At 45.7% G+C, this 19379-nt stretch overlaps 2 protein-coding genes and 1 long non-coding RNA gene across 7 annotated transcripts in view; 1 reads left to right on the top strand and 2 right to left on the bottom strand.

Annotated features, from left to right (window-relative positions):
* Positions 1-13183, bottom strand: part of LOC127036299 (uncharacterized) — a 27206-nt gene extending 14023 nt beyond the window's left edge. For all 4 annotated transcript variants that reach the window (XR_007770070.1, XR_007770071.1, XR_007770068.1 and 1 more), the window contains exons 1-2: positions 13085-13183; positions 12059-12150 (exon numbers count right to left, since the gene is read on the bottom strand). This is a non-coding gene — a long non-coding RNA (uncharacterized LOC127036299). The remainder of the gene's footprint in view (positions 1-12058; positions 12151-13084) is intronic.
* CIZ1 (CDKN1A interacting zinc finger protein 1) overlaps positions 1-14009 on the top strand; it is a 24179-nt gene extending 10170 nt beyond the window's left edge. Inside the window, exons 7-16 of the mRNA XM_050927115.1 lie at positions 1485-1561; positions 2327-2406; positions 4386-4568; positions 4948-5078; positions 5946-6030; positions 6710-6823; positions 7202-7378; positions 8186-8255; positions 9444-9565; positions 13272-14009. Coding sequence (XP_050783072.1) covers positions 1485-1561; positions 2327-2406; positions 4386-4568; positions 4948-5078; positions 5946-6030; positions 6710-6823; positions 7202-7378; positions 8186-8255; positions 9444-9565; positions 13272-13871 — 1639 coding nt within the window. The 3' untranslated portion in view covers positions 13872-14009. The remainder of the gene's footprint in view (positions 1-1484; positions 1562-2326; positions 2407-4385; positions 4569-4947; positions 5079-5945; positions 6031-6709; positions 6824-7201; positions 7379-8185; positions 8256-9443; positions 9566-13271) is intronic.
* On the bottom strand, positions 13279-19379 carry BBLN (bublin coiled coil protein). Of its 2 annotated transcripts, XR_007770067.1 has the most exons (3): positions 19221-19379; positions 15396-15687; positions 13279-13374 (listed from the first exon to the last, which is right to left on the bottom strand). XR_007770067.1 is itself a non-coding variant. In XM_050927117.1 (2 exons), the coding sequence occupies exons 1-2, from the start codon at positions 19306-19308 to the stop codon at positions 15491-15493; spliced, it is 285 nt and encodes a 94-aa protein (XP_050783074.1). In that variant the 5' UTR covers positions 19309-19379; the 3' UTR covers positions 14459-15490. The 2 variants fall into 2 exon arrangements, 1 of the variants encoding a protein (XP_050783074.1); XM_050927117.1 differs by lacking the exon at positions 13279-13374 and having other exon boundaries at positions 14459-15687.

Raw genomic sequence — 19379 nt, 5'->3', positions numbered from 1 at the left:
GGTTCTGCTGCAACTGAGTCCATAGTTTAACTTTAGAGAGTGTTTTTATTTATCTGAGAATGACTTGATGATGAATCTCTGGTGCAAATGAAGTTTACTGTTCTAAACCTCCCTCTCAAAACTCTGAACAGCACTACCCTACATATATTTCTGCTCTTGTTTCTTATCACTTCCCACCTCTCCCCTTCTCTGCCAGTGATGCCACCCGCCATGCTCCCTCATTTCTTTCTCCCACTCTTGCCTTCTGCACTGTCCATATGCCTGGAACAACTTCCTTATCCCAATGCAACAGGAAACCACCCTTTTCATTCAACTCCTTGAAATCCCATGTCCTCCCACAAGAGCCATAAATGGTAACAAGTGTCAATATAATGCTGCCTCCTCCTCAGTTTCAAAAAGTGACACCCTCTCCTCTAGGTCTCTGAACTTAGAGACCCTGTGGAGTTGTCCCTCCATCTGTGTGTGTAGGGTGTTTGAGCATACTGTCAACACTTAACAAATAACGATCATACAAGCCACTCTTGTTTTGTCCTTGTCTGCAGTGTCAAAATCTTGCTGTGTATTTATAGCTGTGTAACCCAGTTACTTTATCACTTATCCGTCTGCTAAATTATGGAGTGTGTATTTAAATCCTAATGCAGACTGGATGCTGTTACTGAGTTCAGAGTGCGCTGAAGTGTGTCACAGGCGGGAATGTAGGTCTGGCCTGCAAAGAAGGACATATTTAAAACCTAGTTGAAAATTCTGAGTGCTGACATATAATCAGAAAGAAATCTGCCTTATCAGATCATTCTGCTGATCAGTGACTCATTCTTAGCAATCCCTTCAGGAGCCTGTTTCCCCTCCTCGAATCAGACCAAGGGCAATAATGAATCACAAAGCTAGCTCCTATTAGCAGGGTTTGGTATTTAGAGCTATTGATTATCCACTACAATCAAATGCAAAATTATGTCAGGAAAATGGTGAACGAAACTGATATCTCAGTGAGACAACTCTGAAAATCCCTGCTTGGCTACCAACAAGGTCTCCTCCTGACCTCAGTTTTAATCTTCCCCTATCCCTAGAACAGGTGAGTGTTGCAGTTGTCCTGCAGATCACCAGCCAAGGCAGGAAATGAATCCCAGAACCCCTTAGTGTGAATAACTTCCAGGCAGCCCTCTTCTGCACCCTTCTATCAGGTTAAGACAGTTATTCCTGAACAACTGATTCAAGCTCTTTTGGCTGGCTTTTAAAGGTATGATTGATATTTGTGTGTATGCTATGGAGCCCCTCCTTGTTCTGTTCTGCTGAAGCGTCACCAGAAATACCATTTGCAACAGTAAAATATTATCAACTTATTTTTGAGATTTCAGTTTTTTGCTTGATTATTAAGAACGCTGTAGATTGAACTCCTTGGCCTGTGGTTTAAACACCACCTTGTGTACTGGCTTAAGCCTCTCCATCTTCCTGATCTTGTTCTCCTTTTCTCTTCTTTTTAATTAAAGTATGGAAGAAGTGCCCATAGAGGATGCTGCAGGCAGCCAGGAAGCAGAGGAGTCAAGCATGGAAACCCAGGCAGATGGTAAGGGGTTATCATGACCGACGTGAGGGATGGAGCCCCCAGCCTGCTGGTGGAGTTGTGTGGATTTGTAGGTTCCCTCCTGCTAGAGAGATGGTGTAACACATGAGGTATATCTACACTTCATCTGGAAGATGTAATTCCCAGTCTGGGTAGACATATACATGCTAGTAATCTAAAAATAACAGTGTGGGCTGGGCTACCTACTTGAATATAACCCCATTTGAGATAGTAGGCATGTACTTGGGTGGCTAGCCTGAGCCCCCACACCTCTACAGCCCCACTCCTATTTTAGCATGCTGTCTGGAGCAGATCGTGTGTGTGTGTGTGTGCGCGTGTGTGTGTGCGCATGTGTGTGTGTGCGTGCGCGCGTGTGTGTGTGTGCGCGTGTGTGTCGCCAGAGCTGGGAATTACACCTGCCATGTTCAGTGTAGGATACCATGAATATTTTCAAAAACGCTCCAAGGATGAGAAGTGAAGGAAGAGTAATACTGGGACCAATCACCTAAGAATATGCCCCAGTAGTTATCCCATTTCCAGTTAAATTAGGGGTTTCCAGTTTGTTTTGAACAGCCAGATGCAAACAGTGGGATGAATTTCCATGTTGTACAAAGACTTTCTCTATGAAAACCAGGTTGAGGCCCTGTGAAACTAGGGTAATATCAGTGTACTGCGGTGATGTAAGCTTCCAGACTTCATGCATCTGTTTCTTGGTTTTTCTATCATTTGTTTAGTTTTAATCCAGCTAAAGGATCTTTCTGTTTTTAGGACCAGACAGTATGAGGGAGAATACAACTGAAGATGCCTCCAAGGAGAGAAGCTTCTCTGAGGAACTGAAAGCTCCAGAGGTAGGTAGACAGGGAGGTCCTTCGCATAAAGGGACAATGTGCTCAGAATGTCTCCCTGCCCCAAAGAGTCAGTTTTACCCAGATCTCCATTGTGATTGAAAACCAAGTGTCACCCGGCTCTGGGGTTGATGTCAGTGGCCCAGGTGTGGCATTGTGCTGTGGAAGGAAGCTGCTATGCAGGGTCTGCCTCTGATTAAATTACAGCAGTTTATGGCAATGTTTTAATTATTGTAAATCTGCACCCCTGTTAAAAGCGTCACATGCTGCATGCTGACCATTGGAGTTATGACTAATTTAAAGATTTTTATACTGATCTGGAAGGATGGCAGGGTCTTGTGTGTGGATTTTTTTTTTTCTTCCCTGTTCTTCTTAAAATTTACATTAAAGGATTAATTAATGGCTCTTAAATGCCTGAGTTTCCCAAGAGGAGCTTCTCTCAGCCCAGTCTGGGAAGGGGAACAGTCATCCCCATCAAGCAGGTCTGTTTTGGAGGCTGTAGAATCACTGAGGATAAACATGAAAGTTTAGAATTCAGTAGAGAGATTGTGAGGGATGCAGTTAAAGCAGATGGAGAGCATGCCTTTCGTTCCCTGCCATTCCTGAGAAGTGAGCTGAATGCTGGTAGCTACCTTTATGGTTTGAAATTACAGCAGGAGGGAGAGGCTAGCTGGGTCCTGCCACTCCAGAAAGTGGACTGGCAAGAAGCAGGCCAAGGTATAACACTATTGGAGCCAGCAGGGAAACACAACTGTGGACTGGGAGCCTGTGCTAATAGTTGTTTTATGATTAAAGTAACACCTAAAGGCCTGTCTGTATTCCAGGCCAGATCCAACGTGTCCAGCTCTGCCAGTGCATAGCTGTCTGCCATGGCTAGTGACACCTCTGTTCTAAAGTGGGGGTGTCTCTTTATATGTGGACAGGACAATACACTTACAGAACTGTTAAGGAATTACATTACAGCCTAGATCATTATGTGGAGTGCTGAACAGCCTGTAGTTCTTTGGTGGGGAAGCACAAGCTATGGGAATTCTCCAGCTGGCACTGTGGAGCACTGTAGTCACCAATAACTGGATCAGCCTTCCCTGATGTCCAGGGTCCACTCAAGAACTGTGAGCATAGAAATATACATTGGCCTGGGAGTGACTCTCTGTGCTGGAAGATCCAGCAACTAATTTCTTTAATAATGAAAGTGATTGTGGACCAAGCACAGTGATGATAACACTGCGTGTGTACAGGTAACTAGGGCCCTATCAAATTCACTGCCATGAAAAACACATCATGGACCATTAAATCTGACCTTTTGTGTGCTTCTGCCCTATACTATAGAGACTTCATGGGAGAGACCAGCATTTCTCAAATTGGGGGTCCTGACCCAAAAAGGAGCTATGGGGGGTCACAAGGTTATTTTAGGGGGGTTGCGATATTGCCACCCTTACTTCTGTGCTGCCTTCAGAGCAGCGGCTGCTGACAGAGGGCCCAGCTCTGCAGGCAGCCGCACAGAAGTAAGGTGACAATACCACACCAGGCCACCCTTCCTTCTGCCCTGCTGCTGGCAGCAGCTCTGCCTTCAGAGCTGGGCTCCTGGCAAGCAGCTGCTGTTCTCCAACTGCCCAGCTCTGAAGACAGTATTGCGACCAGCAGCAGCACAGAAGTAAGAGTAGCAGTACACCCTCCCACACACACACTAACCTTGTGACCCCTCCCCCTCCAACAACAACTTTTTGGGTCAGGACCCCTACAATTACAATACAGTGAAATTTCAGATTTAAATAGCTGAAATCAACTGTGAAATTGACCAAAATAGACTGAATTTGGTAGGGCCCTATACATAAAACTTGAAATGACATGAGATTGACTGACTGAAATTTAATTTAAATGCATTTTTCCAGGTGGTATGGAAATTAGGTTAACCCTTTGTTCATCAGAAGCCCCTAAATATCTCCTCTAGATTGGACTCTCTTGACTTTTCATTCTGGCAGGTGCTGAGTTCGGGGGGCTCATTGAAAGTGACTATCCAGCAGAGCAGTGAGAGCAGAGCTATCAGCACCACAGGCCTGAAGCCAGGACAGTGGACCTGTGAACTGGGCACAGCTGATACCAGTCCTGAGTCTGTCCTTAAATTCTTCTGTTATATCTGCAAGACCAACTGCTGCAACCAGCAGGTATAAACACTAGAGTTTGGCTGAGACTGGGGGCCAAGGGAAGAAATTGCATGGCCAGGGACTTGTGGTAAAAATGTTGCACCATGAGACATGTTTTCAAGACATCAGGCACGATGGTGACAAGAGGCCGAGAAAAGCCTATAAATAAACAAATAAAATAAACCGCTCCTCCCAGGAGCTTGCAAGCTAACATCCTAAAGCTCCAGTGCTGGCTAATCCACAGAAAGCCATGTTCTTAAGCTTTCCAAATATTATAGATCAGTAGAGGGAATAGAATTGAATTGACCAGCTGTGTTGTTTTTTTTTTTTGTTTGTTTTGTTGTTTTGTTTTGTTTTTTTAAATTCTGAGTCCATCTAAATGGAATTTCTCCTTCATTAGAATTTCCAATCCCACATGGCTGGAATTCAGCACCAGCAGCGACTTGGGGAAATTCAGCACATGAGTAATGTCTGCTTTGTCTCATTGCTGCCCATGGTGAAGGAGCAGACGTTGATGGCTAAGAAAGATGGGTATGTATCAGTATGTTGGAGGTGGAGGGTAAAGAGGGCTGATCCCAGCTAGGCCAGTACCTAGATATGGCCGTGCTTGGAACTTTAGAAATACCTTTTATGTGTCCCTATCATCCCAGAAACCAACATTGCAAAGCACAAGTCTATAAAAACAGATTAAAATTCTGGATACAAGTAAAACTGTCACATCTTCCCCACTTGTTCTCAGAATGTACAGAAATGGGGAACAAAAATCCCAAAGCAGTAAAAACAGCATTCACTTTTTATGTTTAGTCAGTGTTTTGTGAAGAGACCTGATCAGACATGGACAGGGTAGGTGTGTCTCTATGGCTGGCCTTTAATAGAGTACATATCACTGCATATATCAGATCTCGGATAAAGTCTAATAGAAATGCTCAAGATACTTCAGCTGGGACCCTCTTGCCAGCAGTCCCTAGATCTGAACACAGGGAGGCAGGGCTTTGAGTTGAAGGCCCTTGATTTTAGAACTTGCCTCTGCATTGGTCCCACCCAGCCTGTGTGTGTCAATGTTCAGGGTACAGTTCAAGGCCTCTCTGTACTCTTAGGCCTTAACCCCAGCAGGTAGCCCCCTTTAGGGAAAATTATTCATCTGCTTCCTATAGCGTAGCTATACTGCCTTTGTCACACTGTAGTTTTTAATGCAGTTCATCAGCCTACGGACTGTTGTGATGGGTGTGTTTTTATAGACTGAGTGAAACCAAACCAGCTAAAGGTGGGAGAGATAGGAACTGAAACAGTCTATGGAGAGAAAAGCACAGTAGGTGCTGAGACCGCACAGAACTGCAAAAGCAGTGTTCCCTGGGGAACACAAGGGAATCTCTTCCTGAGCCATTCTTCTCACCACAGAGAGACCCAGCAGCGATGGTGTAACACCTGCCAGATACACTTTACAGGGGATCTAATCAAACATCGAAGGACTCAAGAACATAAGGTAACAAATTACTGCCCTGATTTACAAAGGGGGTCGAGTGATAAAAGACATTCACTTATCCTTAGAGGCAGGGGAGTGAGCTGGAGGGAATACACTGGGGCATTGCACTGTGGTGATGAGGATATTTCTAGACAGATCTCTTTATGCATCTAGTTCTCTTGGGCTTCTGCACACTGGTGCTGGTGGAACTCCTGGGTGTCATGCTGAGCAAATTGGCACTGACTAGCAGCACAACTTTTGTTTTCCAATTATGGCTACTACAGGCCCTGCTTACTATTAAACTCTGTCCGTCCAGAGGTATGATAGCAGCATGGCTCTTTCCTTGATTATTTTCAACTGCATGGGGAAATTTAGATAGGCAGTCTGGAATTACCCAAGCTGGAATCTGGTCAGGACACTAGTGTTAATTACCTCATCTCATAGGACAAGTGCCATGAGATCTTTCAAGACCATGAGCAACCAGAGCCTTTCTGCGTTGCTCTCCCCACACATTTGCCACCTCTTGGGAATGTGGACACATGTATGCCAGGATGCCCCCGCCCCCCGTGCTGTAAGAAGGTGGCCTGACTGTTCTAGATTCAGTCATGATTTTGAGAGAGAAGTTGTTTAAATTCAGCTTAATTGAAACAAAGTAGTGCCTGTCTTAACCAATCAGATCTTCTCATCCCTCTCTGCTCAGCTGGCCAAACGCTCTCTCCGTCCCTTTTGCACTGTCTGCAGCCGCCACTTCAAGACCCCTCGCAAGTTTGTAGAGCACATGAAGTCCCCTGAGCATAAGCAGAAGGCCAAGGAGGTAATGTGAACTGGATTGGAGGGAAGCACTGCTGCGTTACAGAAGTGGCTATGCTTGGGATGTGTGGGAGGAGTATGCATATGTCCTCCTTGTCTCAAACCAGTGAAGAGATGCATCATTTTTCCTATCGAGTGGTTCCTCTCCTCCCTGACTGCATTCCAATACTACTGGAAGGAGTAGACTGATAATTGAGCACTGTATGTGTGACAGGGGGCATGATAGCCTTCTTGCTTTCTAGCAATGCCATCTGCTCATCCTAGGATGTGGCAGTCCCGGACTCCACCAGGAGTCCTATCCAGTCGTCCTCCATGAACAAGAGGGACATTATGTGAGTGCTGAAGTTAGTCTGGTCTGATCTTTCCTTTCTGTGTCTGGCAGGTGAGGCTGGGCGAGAAGGAGCTAGGTGGGCCAGAAGACTCAGAGGAGCTAATCACAGTTGATGCTGTTGGCTGTTTTGAAGATGATGAAGAGGAGGAGGAGGAGGAGGAAGGAATTGGTGAAGAGGAAGGTTCTGAGGTGGTGCAGACAGAGAATGAAGATCCCATCACCACGCAGGTACACAGTGATAACAGAAATGGAAGGCTGTATTATGTGAGCTGTATTATCTGAGTTGGATCCGAATGGCTCAGTCAGTCAGGAACAGTTGAGCTCAGGGCATTCTGGAGACTTATCTACTCCATTCCCAGAGCACAGGACAAGAAGGGGACTATCTAAGATACTCTGAAATCTGATTTCACTTTTTGGCAAAGAGTGACAGGATCTTTGATCTCCATGAGTGATACAAGGGAGCCCTTCATGTGCAAGAGATATCCTGGCTACCCTGACAAGGGAGGCAAAACAGTTTACACTTCACTCTCCACCATTCTGCTTTAGCTGACCCATTAGCAGCTTTGCTTCTGTTCCTAACTGGACCCCACAAATGGATACATCTTGGCAAGTGTTCTCCAGATGAAATAGCTCTCTGCTTCAAGAACAACTAACAGTGGGAAGGACACAGCTGAGGTAGCTTAGGCCTTAAATACAGGTGGTGGTTTTTAACCCTGCTAATGAAATTTTCTCCTGATAGTTGGTCTTTGTGTCTGGATTTAATCTGTTCCATACACTATGCTGTTAATGTAACCTGTGCAGCATGGCTTGAATACTGAATGGTAACACAATTAAGGGGTGTATTTTATAGTAGGAAGGGGATAATAGGAAACAAAAGCCCCTTCCTGCCATGTTGGATCTCAGCTTTGCCCCCAAGCTCACTGGAAAGGGTTAAAGGCCCATGAGGGGAGCTGAGCAATGGATGCAGCCCCAGTAGACAATCCTTGCAGGCTGGGGACTCCATGCACTGACATGGTCTCTTGATATCTCGTTCAGGTTGGGCTGAAGGAAAAGTCTCCAGTGGACTGTGAAGGAAATGAGACATACTGTCCAGATACCCCCTATGGTAAGCAAACCCAGACAAGCAGTGTATCCAAGAGTGCCTTCTGGGGCCAGAGGCTGCCATTGTATGGGGGGGTGGGCCTCTGAACAAGAGCGTGTTGCCAGCAGTAAGCAGGACTCTCTCCAGCATTCATGTCAGACCAGTGAAGGTTAGCGGATTCTGGAGAAGGGATGAAGTTTGATCTGCTGAGTTGTAAGTGTAAGGCATGTGCCATTTGTCAAAGCTGTAAATGGGTTTGGCAGGTGCCTCTTGCCCTTCAAGAGGTGGGGCTGAGAACCCTTGATGTCATCCAAGAGGACCGACCAACTGTGGAGTGGGGAAGGAGCTAGTGTGAAAAGGTGAAGTGCTGAACAAGCCGTGTAGAAAGCAGAGTTACTGGATCAGGGATGCCCCAAAGAGGAGCTCAAGTGCCCCATTCAGAACACTCCCTAGAACTGAAGTCTCAGTCAGTAGAGATGCTTCTCTCCTGCATTGAAGAGCCAGGTCAGCACATGGTGATGTCAGAAAGGAGATTGAACGGCAGGCCTTTCTTCTGTATTCTTCAGAACTAATGCTTTAGGCTAGTATCTGATCAGAACAGATGAGCTGCTGAGCTCGGGTGCAGCACTGCCTCCAGAAGAGCTGCTGAGCTCGGGTGCAGCACTGCCTCCAGAACTTTCTTTTGTGCTCTCTCTAGCCACCACTCTAATCTCTGTAAGCCGCTCAGATTTTGGTTTCTAAAATCTTTCCCAGAAAGTTACATATTGTGGGGAGGGCTTGGGCGTAGGCACCAGCAGAAGTTGCTCTGTGCACAGTGAGATCTCTGTTTACTCCAGTTTTCCACATTGCTGTAACCTTCCACTATCATGTGGCAGACAGAATAATGATTAATGCTGTGAATGTTCTCTCTGTGTTTCTCTCACGTACCTGCTGTCTTCTGCTTGGATTGAGCCCATTACTGCTGGTCATATGGTCTCTGTAGTTTCATTGTATTTTTTTATGCTATGTAGTTTCTTTTCTTTGGCAACCTGATCTCTCTGAATATCAGCCCACAGCTGTACTGTGGTTAAATGAGATATTCAGCAAGTGATCTTGAAAATCCACAATTAACAGAAGCAAAACTCTTTTTTTTAATTTCCCCTTTAACATTCTTATTGTTTTGGAGTTCTGTTCAATGTGATCTATGATTTCCATTCCCCTCCCATTTTGCAGGCCTGGATTTTCTGGTCCCCGTCGCAGGTTACCTCTGCAGGCTGTGTCACAAATTCTACCATAGTGACTCCGCTGCCCGGGTCACACACTGCAAGTCCCTGATGCATTTTGAGAACTTTCAGGTTAGACCCCTTTGGCAATTGCATGGCCTGGCATTTGTCACCCTGTGTGTGTCTTCTGTATTCCCTCAGCACCTCCTCTCTTTGAGCTGTCTGTCTTCAGCACCTTCCCATTGTCCTCAGTGTCCAGCACAATGTCTGTCATGCCACAGCTTTCATCTGGTATGCTCTCTGCTTGTCTTCAACTCCCCTTGTAGATGAGACGCCATTCTGCTCCTGCTTCCTAACTACTGCTAATGGCTGCCATTGCCCATTCTCAGTTGGAAATCCTCCATCTCCCCAGCAAATATTGGATCCGTTCACTGAACCTCTGAAATGGAATCCCTGATTCAGGCTGGGACTTTTCTGGTCCCTTAGCAAGTACAAATGGGTGAAGCTGGTGGGGGACAAGAAGAGGCTGCTCCTTTTAAAGAGAGCAGGAAATGATATGCATCTGTGTAGGTGAAGCTTTAGTGTCCGTAATACTGGAAATAGGCCCTGACACTCAAATTACATATAGGTAACATCTATACAGGGGACAGGTAGTTGGAAACTCATCTTTAAAATGACCAGTTCTAGAAGATAATCTGTAAACTGTTGAGAGTTCAGTCAGTCAGCAGGGACTAGGCAGCAACTTGGGAGCTTCTGGTAGCTTGTCTGGAGGCTCTTCACTGGCACAGAGTTCAGCCAGTTAATGCTGTATCTAGTCCACACAAAGATGATACAGGAATGGCCCTTGCCTTCAGCTGTAAACTCCTCCACTGCCTGTCGCAAATTTTGATGCCTGGACCTGAGTTTGCCACCTCCTCTCTGTGCTTGAATTTCAGAAAGGGCAGTAATCAGATTTTGTGACCTGTGCCCATCAGGCTGCTCTTGTGGCACTGTAGTGTTTTTCCTTCCCCCTTCAGTGACCATTGCCTGAGTCTTATGTACGGAAGTGGCATTTCCTGACCCTTGGAATAGGGGGTAATTCCACTTTGCATTTCCTCTGCTGGTTCAGGCCAAGGCCTGCGTCAGCAAAAATATCCCATTTCTCCTCCTCTGTCTTCATAGTTTCTTCATGGTGTGTCCCATGGAGCTTTTCTGCTAGTCTTCAGACAGGTTAACCTTTCACTAGGCTGGCAAAGGAGTTAGCAGTCCCCTTTCTATCCCTGTTACCTTTACCAAGAGCTGGGGGAAACAAATGTTCCATGTATGCGGGCAGTTCTTAAAAATCTTTGCAGCAGGTGAAGCTGCAGCTGTTCCTCTGGGTCACCCATTCCCTGTACAGATCACTTCCGGAATGAAAGAACCAGTCCCCCTTGTCCATGTTTTGCTTCAGTAAGTTATTCAGATTGATGTAGTTACATTCCCTCTTCCCGCTTGTTAAAAAATGAGTTAGCATAGCAGCAGTGAGCGTTCTTCCCCACCACCCTTAGAACCCGGGGAGATGCTCCTGTTTCCACCCATTGGGGTACCAGGAAGGAAGTGTTGTCTAGTAGTTAGGGGACTAAGAGTCAGATTTCCTCTCTTCTGGGAGTGAGTTGCTGTGTTACTTTAGGGAGGTCACTTAGCTTCTCCATTCCTATCTATAAAATAGTGAGGATGGCCTTAAGGGCTAATTCATTGATATTTGATGAAGTGGTTGGAAGTAGCTGACTCCAGGTGTATGTGGGTATGACTGGGAGGAGTTGGCCTTCTACAAATATTTACGGCTAGTCTCCATTTATAACTAGCTACTACCCTTTTGATCTTGTGATCTCAGCTGGAAGCAGTTACTCCCTGGAATGTGCATACTGCTGGTTAGAGGACTAAAGACTGTCATGGTCTTTTGCATTAAATGTCAGTTTCTTTCAAATGGGGTGAACAGCACTTCTGGCCAGAATTCCACACTGGAGGCTTTTTAGCAGCAAACTGCTTGCATCTGAGGCACCAATCTGGAAACAGCTACCTTGCACTCGGTCAACAAGAGTTGCCGCAGTTTAGGATGTGACTTTTAAACTGATTTCGTTACACCAGTATGTAATGCTTTGTGGACACTTAAGCTGGTTTAAACTGCTGTATTCTGGTTTAGCTTAAATCAATTTGGAACAGACGAAGTAGTGCAAACCCCTCTGTGTACCCTTTAACTTAATTAAAAATTAAACTCTGGCAGCTTTGTGGGGTAGACAAAAGCACCATCAGACTGGCAGCAGTGGGGTGCTGATCATGTATTCAGTTCACTTTGAGTGCATGAGAGATTTCTGGTTGTTAATGAAAAATGTTTAGTTGTACTGAAGTGTCTGTCTACCCAGTGGAGACAACTTGGCCTTTTAACTGTTTCTCCCCATACAGAATGGGCTCTCTTCCTCTGGCACCAGGAGCGCGAGCAGACACAAACTCTTGGACCAGCTAACCTAAAAGATTAGGACTTACTGAGCCTCCTGATGGTTCTCTTCTGTGCTACCAAAAGCAGGAGCTACATAGAGCTCTGTTCGAAGAATGATAAGAGTTGTACTTACTCTGTAGGGGCCAGGAAAGATCACAGGGAGGACTTACCTTTTGTCCTCAGTACCAAATGGTTAATAATGCAGCCCCTTCAGCGGCCAAGTACCATAGCGCAGCTCAGCGTGCTGACACAGTAAAAGAACCTGAATAGAATGGTCCAGTTAAACTGTTGGGTTCAGTACAAGCCCCTTATTCCAGGGCTTAAGTTTAGCATCACCAATCTCTTTCATATTTCTGTGGAAGAAAAGGAGCCCCATGCTGTTTACTTAGTGCCATAGTCTTTCTAGAAGTCTCCATCACCACCTCTCTAAGTAAAGGCCTCCAGACTGATTAACACGCTGGAGGAAATCCCTTTGTGGCTTAGGATCCCATGGTTATACATAGTTATACTTCTGTAGGTTGGCCCCACATGGCTCTTGTGTACTATTTTCCTGAAGTTGCAGTGTCAGTTTTAACCTCCTTGCTGATCTCTCCCTGGAGGTCTCAGTTTAGGAACCCATCTTGCTGACATAGGGCCTATATTCACTATCTCGTGAATGTCGGAGCACTCTTGCAAGTGGAGACACTTGCTGCTTAAAATCGTCTCCTAGAAACATCCCCTTAAACATAATTTTACTGAAGACCACCACCTCCAACCTTGGAGCTCTTGCAAAAGAAGCAGAAAGTGAATGAGCAGACAGTCTAATTGCATTGCTTAGATGAGCAAAGTGCAAAAGGAAACATTGTCATTTCATTGTGTTTAGCTACAGCAAAATTGTGTTAATCTAGTTATTCCCCTTTAAGATGCCTGTAAGGAGTGAAAACAACCAATAATCTTGTGTAGTTGGAGGGTGAGACTACCTGTCTCCTGCCCACCTCCAAAGCTAGATTCAGTCAGTAGTTGAGATGAGTTTTCTTGATTTCACTTAGCTCAATAGCCCAGTTGAGTGTATCATCTCTGATCAAGATTAACAAATATTAAAGTCTGGTTCTAGCTCTGTATACCCAGCTTCATTCTACCTAATCCCTCCACATTAGCAAATGCAAGAGGGAATAAAACCCTAATACCATCACTTTTTGCCAGGAGCAGACCTGTACCTGCATGAACTCCTTCCTTCAGCAGCCCACCCAAGAGAGCCATAGACTTGTGCTTTGTTTGGAGGTTAAGCCAGCCACTGCAGTCTGTCACTCGCTACTGTCTTTGTGCAGGTTTCTCCTGGACCAGCTGAAACTGTCCTGTAATGTCTCAGGCCAGTTATTGCTCACACATTTTTCCTTTGCACAGAGATACAAGGCAGCAAGGCACCGTGCTACAGCAGCACACTTGGAGACCTCTTTGTGCTCCCGTGGCTCGGGCTTCCAGTCATCGGATGAGCAGCTGCAGCCACCTGCTAAAACAGAGGATGAAGTTGAGACAATGAATACCCATCATGGCATGGGAGAGGAAGATACAGAATTATTGGCATTAAAAGAACAAACCTCTAGGTCTCTAGAGAATAAGAGTGAGCTGGGCCCCTCTGTGAGAAGGGGTGAAAGCCCAACCAGTGAGACTGATATATGTGGCGCCCTGGTCATAGAGGAGGAAGGAAGTCAGGATGAGGGTAGCAAGTCCCCCACCACTAGCGAAGACTGCCTGCTCCTAGATGAAGACAGTGTCACAGTGGAGTTGCTGGGACACAGTATGTGTAAGGAAGAGGAAAGTGATGAAACCAGACAAAGGGATGATACAGACAGACCCCAGTACCCAGTGAGCAAAGGGGATTCTGAACAGGAGGCAGCAAGCATCAGAGAGAAAGAGGCAGACACCTGCTCTCCAGCCAAAGGAGAAGCAGCAAATCTAACCCCAGCAGGGCGTAGACGCTCTGCCAGACGCAAACCCAGATAGAACAGCTTTAAAGGGAGAGCCCTTTGCATACAATATTTGCTGGAAATGTTTATTTTCGGATTCTTTTAACAGAGCAAACACCTTCCACTTCACTGCTGTTTTTATTTTAAAAATAAAGCCTGGCTTTAGCGTGTCTAAGAGGATGGCATTGGGTGTTATTTATACAGCTGGGATGTGATAGAGATCCATGGGATAGCCAAAGCTCTGTACTGTTAAACCTGAAAGGGTTGCTGAAGCTGACCTTCCTAAAGCTTAGGCTCACTCCTTGAACTGGCAAAGCGTGCTGCAAGACTGGGCTCACTAGGACTTTTCACTGTACTAGCCATCTTCCTGCTGTGCTAAGGTGGTTCCCCTTTCACAGGTCACGCTGCTGATGTGAGCAGAATTTTACTGCTGGCAGATGAGTCAGCCCCATGCGAACACAATTTATGCACTTTCACATGATGTTTTCCCATGGAATCGAGCCAGTGCACTAGGCAACAGACTCACTCAGGACCCAGTTTTAGACTAGAAAATGAAAGCAGCTCAGTCATTTGATCTCTCAGCACTTAAAGCGAGGCTGCCTCTGAAATGCTTGTCAGAGGACATTCAGTTTAAGGTGGTTTATTAAAAGTTTCTTTATAAATACTATCAACGGTACAAAGTGACAGTCACTTCACAATGCTGGGCCTTGCCAGCAGAAGCCACAGACACGATCAAAACAGTTTCACAGACTTAGAGTGGTCATGCAGTCTTACAAACATGTTTGTATCTCCCAGACATTCAGGAAGGACTCTGATGTGACAGCATTGCCGGGCAGTCCTCCTACCCTCTCTCACCATGTGGCTGTGACACTACAAGGGGAGCAGATTAGGCTGCTATATGGTGATACCTCTCAGCCACTGCTGAGTCTCGAAGTGGTTTAAGGAGCCACTCATGCTTTTTACTCTACATTAAGTAGAGCATGATGGTGGCTTACACTACATTTGCCTTGAAGGAGGAATACATGGACTGGAGTCCTGGCATTTAGCCAGTGTTTCTCATCACAGCACTTTTGTAAGCTTAACTGAAGTGTAGACTGTAGGGAGGCTGCAGCCACAGGGCTAAAGAAACCAGATGATTTCAGCCCCAGCAGAAGTCTATTGCCCTCCCCACAATTAATACTGAGCAAGTCAGGGGCCAGAATGGAGCCACCATTTGCTACGGAACTCCAGAGCAGTAAGGCTTAGAAGCCCGGTTTACTAGGGGAGAAGAGTCTGTGAGGTAGAGTTCTAGACAATCCTCAGGACAACAGTCACCACTTTCCTTTGTAGTTGAGTTGTGGCAAAAGGGGCCTATATATGAATGACCACACTTGCAGCCTAGGCTTCTTATACCCAGTTCTAATGGTGTCACTGTCTGCTCAGAACTGGAGCTGGAAGTACTGACTCCCCATCTCTCCCCTTACCCACCTATTTGCTGATGCAGCATCAGTCACAAAGAGAAAACACAGACACAGAAGGGCAGAACATTTAACCCCTGGAGGGAATGCACAACAGCAAGTACCTTTTCTAGTCAAGTTTTACATTAAACCACAGACCATGGCGGTCCCATTGGAAGTAAAAACTATTAGACAGTGTGTGTCCAGCAAACAGAAGGAACTAGATGTCCATGTGTGGGCCCTGCACATCAGCTTGCATGTTCTGCTCTTCACTCAGCTGCTGCTGGAACTCCAGGCGTGTCTGACGGTTGGATTCCAGCAGCTCCTTCAAGCGGGCATGGAGATGGTCATTCTTCTCCTCCAGGTGATCTAAACAGGAGTTGATTTGGTCCAGCATGGAGTTTATTGCTGCATATTCTAAAGGAAGGAGAACAAAAAAATATCGTGAATAATTTAAATTCTTGTACAACCACCACTCATTCTAAGAAGGTATCAGGCAGCAAGGCCTCTTGCAAATATACCTCAGAACATACAGGGAAGGTCCTCTATCCCATATGCATCCTCTTAGTATCATGATACATCACATCTACTGGTGAAACTAGGTCTGTGGGGAAACTGGGTAGTTCAGGGGATTGGTAATGTGATCTAGGATGTTTTACTTGCGTCACAGACCAGGAAGGAAATTGCCATCTGTTTGGTAATCTCTCAAGTAAGTGGTTGGGCTCTGGCCAGCTTCCACTAGACAGGGATCCACATTGCAAGAGGGCTGAATAGATAAAAGCTGAATTAATCTCTTCACCCTCCCTAGAGGTGGCCTTGCCTAATCAAGGTACAGGCACCATGAAAGGGTGCTGTTGAGAAGCTTAGCACAGAGAGTGTAACCTCCAGAGCTACCACTCTAGGACCTGGCACATGAGAATCTGGAAAAAGAATTCCAGAACATCACCAGCTGATGTGGGAGCAGGGGTAGAGGAAGAAAGGTGCAATGCAGTGGATCCCCTTTGAATGAGCTGAATAGGAACATCTCATAAGGTCCTAAGGGGAAAAGTAACCAGACGGATGAATGTGGACCAATTCTGATTTCCATAAACAGCACTTATCCCCTTAATTTCTGAAGTTGTTGATCCAGGTCTCAATAGTGCAGAGACCACATAGGTCTTGCTTTACCATTTAAAACACTACACTAGGAAGGATTCATTGTAAACCACCCTGCAGGATCTATGTATGTATCATGCCATACAATCAGCACAAACCAGGTCCAACAGGCCATTCAAACCTACTTGTGATGCTGCTGCTTCCTAGAGGGAGGGGGGAAAAGCACTCACACCAAGCCCTGAGTAAAAGGAAGAATGTGGTTCTCATGTACATCTACAAAGAAAATGATCTAATTCAAGCCTCAAGAGGAGCTACAGATTTCACTTCACACACAAGGTCAACCAGAGCTTGCATGGAAAGAGAATATTTTTAATGTTTAAATAGCTAGACCTGTTCCCCTAAACACAGCGAGGGGCAGCAACAACCAATTCTCAAACAGCATTGTTTAGAATAACAGACCAGTCTTAATGGGACTTCTGTGCAGCTTGCACTCAGGAATCGAGAGCATGTGGGAGAAATAAATAAGAGGATCCGATAGTGAAGCTGTTTTCAGCTACCAATGCCCTGAACGCAAGCACTTGTTCTCCCAAAATCTTTTAGAAGGCAGTGTGGGAAGTTCTTGAATCACACATGCCACAGCTGAAAGCGATTAATGCTATACCTTAATTCTGATACTACATCATTCTAAATTACAGTTGTGAAGAGACTTCCTGAGACTAGAATGCACAGGGACAGAAAACAGTGCAGTCCCTGCTTCCAAACTAGGAGAGCTTTGTGAGACAGGCTAAAAGATATGATAGATTATTTAGAAAACGCATATCTAAGGACTTCCCACTCAAAGCCAACTATAGAGATACCTGGTAACAAAAGAATCATCAGCTTCTAAGGATCTGTGTGATTTCAGGAAGAAACACCCTTGACATCTTCAGAATCTAGTTCTAAATTGGATTGACAGCTCAAATGGACCCAGCAGAAAGGATCTCTGAGGCAGGTGATAGTCCCTAAAGCTCAAATTCCCAAAGGAATTGTCATAGAAGACTAGCTAAGCATCTCTTTTTCATCAGGAGCCAGAGCCAGAGGAAGGTCTAAAACATGATTATTCCCTTCCTGGCCAGTAACTAGTTGTACTGCTGCTTCCCAGAACAGTATGATGGAAGGCCTTTTTAGTCCTAGAAATCCTCCAGGATTTTTTCAGGAAAGGTGCTCTTAGATTGTTAGAAGACACCAAACTAGGGTGTTGGGTGGTTTAGTTTTATAGAACCACAGAAATGTTGGCTGGAAGGGATCTTGAGAAGTCATCAGGTCCAGCCTCCTGCACTATGGCACCACCAAGTAAATCTAAACTGTCTCTGACAGGTGTTTGTCCAACAAAGGTGATTCCACAACCTCCCTGGGAAGTGTATTCCAGATCTTAACACCACTTATAGTTCAGAAGTTTTTCCTAATAGCTAACCTAATTTTCCCTTACTGCAAATTAAGCCCCATTGTTTCCTGTCCTATCTTTAGTGGACAGATGAAGAGTTGATCACCATTCTCTTTATATCAGCCCTTAACATATTCGAAGACTTATGTCTCCCCTCGGCCTTCTTTTCTTAAGACTAAACATGCTCAGTTTAAAAAAAAAAAAATGTCCTCATAGGTCAGGTTTTTTAAGGCTTTTATCATTTTTGTTGCTCTCCTCTGGAATCCCTCCAATTTGTCCACATTGTTGCAAAAGTAGGGCCTAGAATTGGACACAGCACTCCAGGTGAGGCCTCACCAGTGCAGAATAGACCAGGGCAATTATTTCCTGTGTGTTATATAGGATTCTTGTTAATATACCCCAGAATGATATCTGCTTTTTTGCAGCTGCATCACATTATTGATTCATACTCAACTTGTGAGCCACTATAACCCCCAGATTCTTTTCAAAAGTACACCACCACCTAGTTATTCCCCATTTTGTAGTTGTGCATTTGATTTTTTTTTCTTCTTAAGTGAAGTACTTTCCATTTATTGTTATTGAATTTCTTCTTTTTAATTCAATCCAATTCTCACATTTGTGAAGGTCATTTTGAATTCCAGTCCTGTCCTCCAAAGTGCTAGCAGCCCCTTCCAGTTTGTTGTTCATCTGGAAATTGTATAAGCATACTCACCACTCCATTATCCAAGTCATTAATTAAAATATTTAATACCACCAGACCCAAGACTGACCCCACCAGATACTCCTTTCCAAAGAAAAGTATGTTGGTTTGGCAGGATTTGTCCCTAACAAGCCCATGCTGGCTATTCTTTATACCTCACTATCTTTCCAAGTATCAAAGTTGGACTGACTGGGCTAGAATTCCCCAGGTCTCCTTTTCCGCCTTTTATAGAGAAGTGCTATGTTTGCCCTTCTCCAGTCTTCTGGCACCTCACCTGTGCTCTATGAAGGGTCTGAATATTGCTTTAGCTAGTTCCTTAAGTACCCTAGTATGAATTTCATCAGGCCCTGCTGACTTGAATACATCTCAATAGTCTTTAACCTGTTATTTCCCTGTTTCGGCTTGCAATCCTTCCTCCTTGTTAACCATGGGGGAGGGAGGGTGCGCGCATGCTAGGGGGGGTCTGTGGTTTATCTAGGGAGAGGGGGTATGTTTGGAGCAAGGGATGGGCGAGGAGGGGTCTGGGGCTCACCCAGTCAGTAGAGTGCTAGGAGCAGGGAGAGTTTGGGGAGGGCGGGGCATGGCTCTCCCCAGGTGAGGGGTGTGGGAACGGGGAGGGGTCCAGGGCTGACCCCAAGTAGGGGGAGCTGAGAGCAGGACGGGGGCTGTGGGGTCCGGGGCTCACCGCAGAGCGGGGGATGCTGGGCGGGCTCTTGGCCGCTCTTCTCTTACCTGTCTCCCCGAACCCGTCGTCGTCCCCTTCTTCGCTCCGCCCGACGTTTCCCGCAGACACATGCGGTTCCCCGTTCGGCCCCGACATGCCGCCGAGTCCCGCGGCCAGACAGGACCCAGGTCGCGGCCGGACTCCGAGACACGAGAAAGCTCCGCCCC

This window comes from Gopherus flavomarginatus, chromosome 17 (assembly GCF_025201925.1).
Source record: "Gopherus flavomarginatus isolate rGopFla2 chromosome 17, rGopFla2.mat.asm, whole genome shotgun sequence".
NCBI classification, from domain to species: domain Eukaryota; kingdom Metazoa; phylum Chordata; order Testudines; family Testudinidae; genus Gopherus; species Gopherus flavomarginatus.
Note: the sequence above shows the minus strand (reverse complement) of the source record. Positions and strands in the feature narration are given on the sequence as shown.